Genomic DNA, 11,945 nt, shown 5'->3' on the forward strand with positions numbered 1-11,945 from the left:
TAGAAAGTAAAAAATAAAAATAATTTTGTTCATCACGGAAATCATGAGAACATTGATTATGTTTATTTTTTATATCCTTTATTGTTTTCATTGACGCTCTCACGCGCTCTTACTAATACCACCATAAGCTGTCCACAAATTGCACCGAAACCGTTCGTTTTTCCGGTGTCAATTGCTACACCGGTGCAGTGCACCGTCAGGAATAAACGAATTCGACATTACACATTCCCACTCTCACGCAAAGTTTTACGGCTGCACGATGTGTGTTTGTTGCGAAATGAATAAAGTTGAGTAAATAATATTCTATATTTACTAAATCTATGTAAATACAGTTTCATTCTCCTCTTCACCCCTTCACCCACCGTTTGGTGGCACCAACCGAATGCGATCTCAAGAAAAGTCAAAATTCGAATCGGTTATTTGTGTCCGCTTCCGCCATTTCCGCTCGCGGATAAGTCTAGATTGAGTTTAAATATGGGCGAAAGTAACATGATCGATTTCTCTTCGTCGATCCTCTCTTCTTCATGTTAAAGTGACAAGATGCAAGTAATGGTTGAAGTTTTTGGCCATAAAACGTTTGAACAAAATCAGAGAGTCGATTCGTACTTATTTGAACACAATCTAGAAATGGATAATATCGGGATTTTTTCAGTGATTACACTATCAGGCAATCTAGTGTTCATCATCTTTCTCTCTCAAGCAGACACAGAGGATAGGATTTTTTGTTTAATATTTTCATACGGAAACGTTTCCGTATGAAAACAAACCTATCCTCCTCGGGAGCGAAACAGAGAAAGGTGATCAAGCGTCAGATAGCCTTATAGATATTATAGATTCGCCTCCGCGAGTCTATGACAATTGTAGCCAAACGAACTGTCAGTTTGTATAGCCAAACGAGCACGACGTCACGATTTCAATACCGCCTACCTCCGTTGGTTTGACCGCATCTAATCTGAACACTTTTTAATTTGACCCCCTCTAATCTGCACATCGTTCAAATGAAAAATGGGCCAAATGTCATTCTGCTGATGGAACGGGGTGAAACAGAACGCAGAATCAAAACAAAACATCAAATGAGGTTGCCAGTATAGTGTTTTTCCTTCGCCCACAGGGTTGCTAGAAGTTCAAACTAAAAATGAACCCCGTTGGTTTGCATGAGGTGTCGTTCAAACCAACGGAGGTAGACAGTAGCGATAATAGATTACGTGACGTCATATTTGCTCGGTACACTCTAAATTCACGGTAAAACACACTAAAATCGTATTAATTAACCATGTCTCCGCGAGTCTATGGAGTGCCTATAATATTTATGCACTGCTGGAAATGCCCTAAATTTGTTTCGCCCTGCCTACCGATTCATTTTTACCGTTTCGCATCAGGCGACCCCTCACACTTGTGTTATTTTTCTGCTTATCAGTTGATGGTAAGCCGGATGGTAAGCGAAGGTAAGCAAGACTGTCAAAACCGTTCAAAATATCTTCGGATTGTTTTGACGAAAAATTAGTGAATTTTAATAAAATTTTTGATCTTGTTTAGTGCAAATTGACGATTTAGCAAAGCATTCAATTAAAAATGATAACAGACGCGCTAGGGGACTTGGAAAAATGTGTAAGCCTACACTGCTTTCCTTCCAGTGCGTTTTTGGTGATCTGATTATATTTCTTGAAATAGGTGGACACCGCAGGAACTCAGCTGGACTCGTTGGCGCTGAAGATCACCGACGTCGAAAAGAATCTCGACGACAACGACATGGAGGGACTGGAAACTGGAATGATGGAACTGCTGGAGTCAGTCACCGAGGTAAAAAATGAGTATCAAAATCTACGGAAGGACCTTCAGGAAGTCCAGCAGCTGCAGAAGGAGATGACCTGTTCACTAAGGTATCAATTACGCACTATGACCCAAACATTCCACGTATTGAAGAAGAAAATCGAAGCGAACAATTTGCCCATCACATCGCTTCCACTGCCATCGTCATCCTGCGCCAAACAGGTTCCACCCGCCGAGGGCGGAAATGCGGCCACAAAAATGCTTAATCGTCACAAAAATTGAAACCCATTTCGTTCTATTATCAAACCGTTTTTGTCGACGTTCGTTATTCGTTGCCTGTCTGCTCATAATAAGTTGGCCTGCCGCCTTTTATTCTTGGACTGATTTATGTGTGTCGTATTCTTCTTCCTCCCTGCCGCGCCCGTTGGCCGTTAGTTGCGCGCGTGCTTAGTGCTTACCTACTTAAGTTATTTTCAAATCACACATCATTCAAAGACCGTTACAAAAGCGATATCTGAAAGCGGCCCCAAAGGACAAGGCCTGATCAACAACCGGAAGACAGTCCGGTTTTCATTTTCTAGATCATCCCATTCGGCGGCCATCACCTTTAGATAACACTAGGGCATGCATCCCTCCCTATAGTATTAGTCACGAATCTGTAACTGAACCGAGAAGAGCCGGAAAAAGTGTATCAGTCATAATAGGAAAATTTCCCCAGAAGACGAGAAACAGCCTAGTTCGTTTCATATTCTTCGGCTAATTTATTAGTTTTTATATCTAGCTTTTTTTAACCTATCCAATGTGTATTTCTCATGCAATACTTGACTTATTTTAGAGATCATTTTTATTGAATGCATTAACAAACTTTATTCTAGTGATAAAAAGCATGCTCCGCGAATGAATAATCCGTGAGATTTCGGCTGTGAAAGGCCTTGTGATTGTGACTACAAATCTAGCAATTGGAACGATTAGTCCAATAATTTAACAAAAAATCATCTATGATTTCTTCTGGGCATTCCTTTATGATTTCCTCCAGTTATTACTACGGCAAGTATTCAGTGTTTGAATCTAAATGTATTTGAAAAGTGCGATCAGTAGTTATCAACGCCAACCACCACTATCATCCAAGGATGGGAAAAACTCATTCAAGTGAGTGCGTATCCACAGACAAACAGACGTAACACTCTTCAAAACGGCTTGGTATATGCATTTAACGATCAATTCAAATTTCATTTGATTTGCGCCATCGTTCCACCAGATGCGCTACACTGAACGAAAACCCCATCCCGAAATCGCCTGATTTGTCCGACCAACCATTCCAAATTACCAAAATTGTGTTCTCGAATGACATATCAGTCATACGGCAATCAACCTAAAAAGCCGATGACGATCATCTTGTTCGCGTATGAGTCGACGCACGCTGTGTAAATGATTATTAGTTGCAGAGCGTAGGCCGCTCAGATGCACCGAATTTATTCATCGATAGCGTAACAAGTTCCTTGATCGTGACACCCGGGTCGTTGACGATTTTGCGTCGCATGTCTTGGACATGCCATCTTTTTTTGAAAAGGATGCCCGCTAGGGTATCAGTATACGTTGTGGTCACAAAGCACATCATTTTTTTGGAAAAGATAGCGGTGACATTCTTGTTATCAATCGCTAAAAAACAAGGTTGCTCGACCATATGGTTGACATTCAATTTTCATATCACTGTCATCCGGTTTTAGGATGACATCATTCGGTCGGTGGACCATACGGTTTCCGACCAAATGTCGTTAAGGGGCGTGATCGTATCGCCTCTCAGTCGATCTTGGGCGGGGAGTTTCGTTCAGTGTAGTGTCCGATCGCTTTGACGCAATGAGAGTATAATGGAGGTGTGGAAGAGATGCTGTGTGTGCGTGAGATCCGTGTTTGGTGCAAAACATGTCACTACTACAAGCAAAGCGAGCTCCCATAAGAACGCGTGTCAAATAGTGACGTCACTATTTTTGTTTACATTTTTCTTTGCTTACTAATACATAGTCATCTCTTCTTCTTCCTCACCTGTAATATACTCTCATTGGCTTTGACGTTTGCCAGTGTACACGTTGCTGAATGATGCAAACGAAAATTACAGGCAATTTGTGTAGTAGTGTGCGTGTCAACAAAACGTCAGATCGAAATCCATCATGGCCGTCAGTGTCGCGCGCGGCTCTACTAACAGGTGGCAGTGTGCTCATGAAAATGACACCGGGCAAAAGTTTTTCTTCGTCGGTTTGTTCAAGGATTATCTGGTTCCTAAATTCGTTTAAGGGTCTTTCCGTAGAAGGAATAAAGTTATTATCGTCCGTGTCTGCTGAATGTTGAGTCATGTTATCACTTTCTTCAGATGTCGAGTGTGCGTTAATTTCCTGTTTTTCTACTTGTTCTGAATTAATTCGTGAGAGAGCGTCTGCGTTACCGTTCAAAGTTCCTTTTTTGTATTTGATGTCGAATTCCAGTTCTTCAAGAGCTAATTTCCAGTGAAGTAGTCTTCTGTTCAAGTCATTTTTCTGTCTAAGCCATACTAGAGGTTTATGATCAGTCCGTATCTCGAAATGGGTGCCGAAAATATAGGGCCTAAAATGCTTTGTTGCCCAGACAATTGCCAAAAGTTCTTTTTCTGTAGCGGAGTAATTACATTCAGTTTCGTTTAAGATCCTGGAGGCGTATGCAATTGGGTGTTCTTTACCATCATCAAATTTCTGAGATAAAACGGCTCCTAATGCGAAATCGCTAGCGTCTGTTTTCAAAATAAATTTCTTATTAAAATCGGGATATTTTAATATCGGGTCGGTTGTCAAAAGATGTTTGCAATCGTTGAAACAACTGATGAACTTATCATTATGGATAATTTTTGCATCTTTCTTAAGGCACTTCGTGAGGGGTTTGGTTAATTTAGCAAAGTCGCGAATAAACTTCCTATAGTAACCGAGTATACCTAAAAGTCCTTTAATTTGAGTGGTAGTTTTTGGTATTGGCCAGTCAAGATTTTTTTCAATTTTATTTGGATTAGGTTTAATCCCATCTTGAGTAACTATATGACCTAAAAACTCGCACCCTTATTTTCAAAAATTCGCATTTATCCAGTTGCACCTTAAGGTTTGATTTTATAAGCCGTTCCAATACTTTGTTGAGGTTTTCCAAATGTTGTTGTAAAGAACTTCCAAAAATGATGATGTCGTCTAAATAAACTAGACAACATCGTCCAACTAGATCCCCAAGAATGTTATTCATGGCTCGTTGAAACGTAGCCGGGGCATTTTTCAAACCAAAGGGCATTCTGATGAATTCGAAATGTCATTTATCTGTGCTGAATGCAGTTTTCTGTCTATCAAATTTCTCCACCTCAATCTGGTGGAAACCAGATTTTAGATCAATTGTTGTAAAATAGACACTTCTCCCTAGTTTGTCCAAAATTTCCTCGATATTCGGAATGGGGAATTTATCGTCGATGGTTTTCTCGTTTAGCTTACGGTAATCGACTACGATTCTCCATTTTTTCTTTCCGCTTGCATCGGATTTTTTTGGAACAATCCATATAGGAGATGTCCAGGGAGAGAAGGAATGCTGGATTATGCCATCAGCAAGCATCTCATTAATTTGCCTATCTACTTCCGCTTTATGGATATTGGGATATCTGTACGTTTTGGTATGTATTGGGAGATCATCCCTTGTTTTGATACTGTGTTTTATTGCCGTAGTGCATGAAAGTTTTTCGCCATCGTGGTGAATGATGTTGGAGTTTGATTGAAGTATTTTAAAAAGTTTTTGTTTTTCTTCGGCGTTCATATGTTGGGTGCGGATAAGGCTGTCGAAATTATTCACCCTATTAGAACATTCATAATGCACGTTATAGAATCAGTATGATTGATTTCTGTCAGATCTGAAATTGGGAGTGTCTTGACGGGAGTTTCCCAACGAAATGTTACGGAGTCACCTAAATTTGAAGCTAGTGCATTAATGTAGCCATCTTCTGCATAGTATAAACCTGAAGGAATAAACGCATTTTCAATTTTGATGTCTTTTCGTAAAAATACGTCACCGAATTTTTGAGTGACCGGTATTTTAATAACTGTAGCAGTAATATGGGCATTTAGAGTTGTATCAGACGGTCCCATTTGTCGAATTTGTAAATTGATGGTGTTATGTGGGAGTATTATTTTATGGTTTGTAACGTCAAGTAGAGCTTCCAATTCCGAGAGAGTTTCGTACCCTAAGATACCGTCAAAAAACTTGAGAAATTTGAACAAATAAAATGTAACATTCTTATTTTGGCCAAAAATTTTCGTAATAAATTTAAATTCCGCTTTGTGTTTACCTTTATTGTTTTTAATGGTCAGGGGTTTGCACGGTATTCTCTTTGAATTTGGAATGAGATCAGGGGAAATGAAACTTTTGTTTGATCCGCTATCTATTAAGACTCTAGCTGTTTTTCCATGAGGCAGAGTTATAGTAACGAAAGGAAGACCGTTAACAGCATTTATTTCGGAGTGTTGTCCATAGTAGCCACCTGAAAATTTGATTCTTCTTCTTCGCTGTCAGAGGTATCGGTTGCGATAGCTTGTTCATTATCTTCTTCTTTCTCGGCACCATGATTGTAGGGGGCTGTCCATAGACCACGTTGTCTTGAAGGTGGGGTTTCGGCCTATGACCGCTTTGTATGGGCGAAAAAAAAAAATGTGTATGGAATAATGACCACGCGGGGGGGGTTGAGAAGTCCCAAAAAAATGACCACGTGGTTTATGGACAGCCCCTAGATCCTATTTTGACGTGATTTGAGCAAAGAATCGACTTCCATTGGAGAAGCTTTGTGTCTGTCTGATTGAGGTCTAAATCTTTGCGAACCACTAGCATTATTTTGGAAATTTTCTTGCGGTTTTGAAAAATTTGGTTTAAATTGTTCTGAATTTTGCCTAAAATTATTTTTTGAAGTTTGCTTGCTGCAGTGGGGAGTATCAGATGATTTACTAGTGAATTTCTTAGTTGTTTCTGCGCACTGGAAGCGGCAGAGAAATGCGTATGCTGCCTTCAAATTATCTGGTTGGGCAGTTTGCGCATACCCACACGGAGAGACGAAACTACCCAAAAGTGGGTTCTTTCCACCCAACTTCGGGGTTGCGTGCGTCAAGCCAATTTTGAGTTGATGGAATCGATGTTTTTGTTGGGTTGTTCCCGCTTGCTTCCATGTGAAAAAAATACCTAATTTTAAGTTTTTTCAACTCAACCGAAATTTTGACTAGGTTGTATTCACTCAAATTTGAGTACTGTGCTAGAAACTCAGTTTTGGCTTGACGCACGGAACTGCAAAAGTTGGGGTGTTTCTCTCTTCACTCTCTGACAACAATAGAAAGAGCGCATGAAAAGGGAGATGAAAAAGAACTCAAAATTGAGTTTAAAAGTACCTAATTTTGAGTTTTTCAGTTTCTCCGTGCAAAGTATGGTTTTCGCAGCCCATTATTGAATGCAGCTAAGCATTCTTTTTCAATGAATTGATTGCGTCCCAATGGGCAGCGTATGTCACATCTTCCTTGGCTAAGGATTTAATGTTAACCATCATTTCCTTCGCTTTTCTGTGATAAACATGGAGTGATTCCTCCATTCGCATATTCCAGATTTGTGTCTGGTACGTAGCGATAGTATTTTTATCGCCAAAACTGTTTAACAACACATTTGCCGCATCATCAAACGTCTGTGGATTGCCGTTAGAGCATAATGTATCTCTGGCTTCTCCAGTAATTTTATTAATAATGCACTGCTCGTACATTAGCAATGTGTCTGGTGAGACACGGTTTTTAAATATGTAGTGCTAAGGTCCGTCGGACCGTTTGAATCCAAGCTATAGCTTGATTTCTTTTCCCATCAAAGGTAGGTAGGGATTTTATTGGGTCTGGTATTTTGAAAATATCATCTTGTGCCTGTCCGGCGTGTTCGGCGGCTACTAGATTCACTTGTGGTTGCTGCTGTTGTTGCAGCACCCTGTCGTTTAAATTATTGTTTTCGGCTTGGAGCACACCTACGCGTTGCTCCAGGCTTTGGATTTGTTCGAAAATAGCTTGGAGATTTATCTGCTCCATTGCACTTTGGGAAAATTTAAGTCCTTTTACTTTTGGTAAGGGATTGAATCTCGGCACAAAATGAAGGGAGGGATAGATGAAAAAACAAATTGATTACTCACGGTTCCTCGTTCTTGAAGGATTGAAATCCACCGCTCAGCTGAAGGTTGCTGATTGGATGGCGCTAAACTCCTACGGGTCGAGGAATGGCTTCTGATGTCCTATTCGTGGATCGTCGTTGCCGGCCAGCCAATGTCACGGGTTGGACACTAGTTAAGATCACTTTCACTCTCTTTCACTAGTCAGGTTGCTTCAACTGTCGTAGAACGAGTCGTACGACTGCGCCACTTATATGCTTTCTTTTCTTGAAGAGTTTTTAAAAAAGGATATTAGAAATACTTTAATCTTTATTTATTACTTTTCACATAAGTCACTTAATCACAATCACTGATCGCTACTACGAAAACCCGAGTATCGCACGCACGACCGCACTAGTTAGAGGTAAGAATTATATTGAAAATGAAGTCCCTGCATATTGACTATGGGTCCCTAGCTGGCGATTGGCTAACTGATGAGTCAGAAGTATCGGCCTGGTTCTGCTGCTGATGTTGTCGTCGTCGTTTGTGTATGAATCTGCTGAGTTGCGAGAGTCCGTCGATGATGTTTTGATACCGGCTGTTGCTGGGTCACATACCGATCGGCTTTACTGGTTGGTCGATGAACTGCTGCGTCAGGAGTATGCATTCGGTGTGTTTGTTGTGGGGTAATGTCCATAACTATATAACTGCGAAAAACATTAGTTTTACTATAAAATTGATCAGTGTTGTGTTTCTTCCAAAACTAGTGAAAATCCTGGGAGATTCCCCTTACAAATTTTAAATTTCAAGAAATAGGAAATTTCTTTATTTTTTTAATACAATGCTAGGCTATCAGTAGTACGATACATAGAAAAGCGTTTAAGATTCGAATTCTTAAACGATTTAAGTTACGTACTTCGTGTCAGTGTTACAAAACAGAGTATCTCGTTGGTTTGTCGGTGATTCATGCTTAGCCCAAATTGTTCAGTTTAAAAAGCTCAATGCAAATGCCTTTCAGATTTATTTAAATTATAAAATTTCGTATGCTTAATTCAATGTTAAATTCCTGTTTTTAATGTTCATAGGGTCTGGGACCATTTGGGCAGGAGCACCTATTTTGGGCACTTGCTGCTATAACTCAGTCAATTTCAAATCGATTGACTTGAATTTTTGCGCATGGCTAGATACTGTGCGTATCTGATCGTGTCTCAAAAATCAAGTCAATCGGTTTAAAATTGACTGAGTTATAGCAGCAAGTGCCCAAAATAGGCGCTCCTGCCCAAATGGTCCCAGACCCTATTTCTTCTTCATACTATTTATCCATTTGTCCATATTTCGCTTAAAGTGACCCAAAATATATGTCTTAACTATATTCTAAATCATATACATACTGCATAGATAAGAGAACTGAATTATCAGTACATTGTAGAAGTAGAATTAACTAAAAATACATGTTGTGACCATGTATGTCTATACGCGTTCCGAACTGATTCCACATGAATCGCATCGTCTAATGTTGCACAATAACACTAATAAATATTGATAGGAGAAAAATTCACACCCATTAACTAGTAGATACGACACAATTCCACATTTATATAGACGGTCGTTTAGCACTCTTTTTGTGAAAATTGTATAACCTAGGAGCAAACAATGTCTGTAACAGACAAACACATCTACACTAAATATATCGACACAATAGAAAAGCGTGTGTGTGCCAAATCGCATTTATTAATAAGAGCAACAAATACATGTCTGAAACTATGTATGAAATTTTCGTATAGTTATTACTAGAGAGATGTTAGTGGAAACAATTTCATACGCCTTACAGTTGTATTGAATGAAAAGAAAATCACGAATCGTTGAATAACCTGTTTTACACATTTTAAAATGTCTTTACACGTTATCGTTATTATTATTATTACAAATAATTATAATTATATGGTATAATGGAATATTTAAGCAAACGTAAACTTACAAAACTGAAACACACAGCGTCAATCGAAGGAATTTACAATAATAACTTTTCAGCCAGTTGAATTGTACTGAATTCGTGACTATGCTTTTTTATATACCATTTACACTTCATTGACTAGTTTATTTGTATCTCCGTACCTGACAGGAATGAGAACTATTTTGAGAGCGAATCTATTTTTGGTATTCACCGGGAATCAGTCTGCTACAGAAATAGATCTTTGCCCTACTTTTTTACTGATCTTAAAACGTTTTAAAATGTGTTACAATATCAGTACTTTTCAATCGAAGCACATAATGAATGAATTGTAGTAGTTCTAGAAAACTCCGCTCTCTGTGAATGTTGAATAAGGTGGCCCACACTTATATGAAAAACAAAAATTTCGAAAAATGCCAAGTCTTACCTCCTCAATCAGTTGATCTGGACTCCCAGAAGCTACGTTTAAAATTTGAGCAAAATCTGTTGAGCCTAAGGGGGCGCTCAAAACGCTTGAAGTTTGTATGGGAAAACTTGGCCAAATGTATGCAGAAATTTTAAGTTTTCGAATTTTGCCGCTAGGTGGCGCTGTAAGCGTTCAATAATCAAACCCTTTGGTATTATTGTAGGTGACTATATGCCAAACAACTTTGTCGAAGACCGCAAAGTGATCCAACGTCTGTGAATGTCATGATTTTACAAATATTTTTCAACTGTAAGATTTACTGTAGGGATAGTCATCTCGATTTGTTTCTATCAATAGTATCAAATTTACCAAGATAAATTATCTTTAAAAATCTATATTTGAGTGTCTTTCAAACCGTACGTGTTTTATCACCATCATTTCGTTTTGCGTTTCCTACAACACTAGAATGCAAATCCGCGCAAACACTTTCAGTCCTGAGCACCCATCACGGAGAAAAAAAGATTAGTAAACAAAATCGGATTTTAGTTAGATTTAACCGGAATTCCAGATTGAATTGGGCTCAATTTTTTTGTTTATTTATTTCATGTTGTCAATAAGTAGACCGTTTTTTACCATTTGAACTTAAAACTAGAACTGTTTGCATATTTTATTTCTAATAATGATTTGATGTATATATTTTTTTAGTTGTGATTTCGTAATGGTAAAATCTATAGTTTCGCAAAATTTATATGTATGTAAGTTATTTCACAGAGAACATACATCAAGGCTAGAATAAATTTCACTCAGAAAGTTGTGTAAGGATTTAAATCTTCACTTGAGTAAGGTTACAAACCAATACACGATGAAAACACGCCGCCAAACACCATGTTGCCGCAGTCAGTGGTGAATTGAAACAATTCAAGTGGTGAGTTAAATTAGTATGGGAAATTGACCGATTCTTCAGTGGTTATTTATTGGTTGATGGGAGATGGGACCAAATTTAGCATAACTAGTACGGTGATGGTTTGTATAAAAAATACTACGATTTCGTAGTTGTCGAGAGGGAACATAAAAGTTTAATTTTGAAAGAAGCTCTATCGAATCAATACACTGCCAAACGATGTCGTTTACAAATGATAACATTGCAAGTTCGCGTCGTTCTTTTAGTGTTTGAATGTTAATGAGCATGCTTCATAAGACGGAAGAGGTAACCTTCTCTAACTTAATTTATGAAGTGAAAATAGTAGAAATTGTTTCTGAATTGATTCTATACGACTTTCATGTGTAACTGAAAATGGTTACCAAACTATGCTACAGTATTCTAAAATTGAACGTACATAGGCTACATATAATGTTTTTACTGTATATGGATCGTGAAAATGATAACTAAATCGTTTTATGAAGCCTAACATATTATTTGCTTTGTTGATAACTGTATTATAATGATCAGTAAAAGTTAGTTTGGAGTCTATAATCACTCCCCAATCTCTGATTTTGACACATTTTTCTACCTGTTGATCACCTAATAATATTGTTACATTTGGTGTGCTACGTTTCCTACTTATGGCTATGGAATTACATTTTTTCACATTCAGTTGTAGAAGGCTTTTTTTACACCACACATAAAACATATCGATTTCCTGTTGAAAAGTGTGCAAGTCTTCATC

General features: G+C 38.4%; 1 protein-coding gene across 2 annotated transcripts; it reads left to right on the forward strand.

Annotated features, from left to right (window-relative positions):
* Positions 1–1,421: 1,421 nt before the first annotated feature.
* LOC109404512 (uncharacterized) lies at positions 1,422–10,673 on the forward strand. 2 transcript variants are annotated; one of them, XM_019677414.3, is made up of 3 exons: positions 1,422–1,445; positions 1,537–1,608; positions 1,672–10,673. In XM_019677414.3, exons 2-3 carry the CDS (start codon positions 1,573–1,575, stop codon positions 2,050–2,052), a joined length of 417 nt encoding a protein of 138 aa, XP_019532959.2. In that variant the 5' UTR covers positions 1,422–1,445; positions 1,537–1,572; the 3' UTR covers positions 2,053–10,673. The 2 variants fall into 2 exon arrangements, with proteins under 2 accessions (XP_019532959.2, XP_062714517.1); XM_062858533.1 differs by lacking the exon at positions 1,422–1,445 and having other exon boundaries at positions 1,454–1,608.
* The last annotated feature ends 1,272 nt before the right edge of the window (positions 10,674–11,945 follow it).

The sequence above is a fragment of the Aedes albopictus genome, chromosome 3, assembly GCF_035046485.1.
Source record: "Aedes albopictus strain Foshan chromosome 3, AalbF5, whole genome shotgun sequence".
Classification (NCBI taxonomy): domain Eukaryota; kingdom Metazoa; phylum Arthropoda; class Insecta; order Diptera; family Culicidae; genus Aedes; species Aedes albopictus.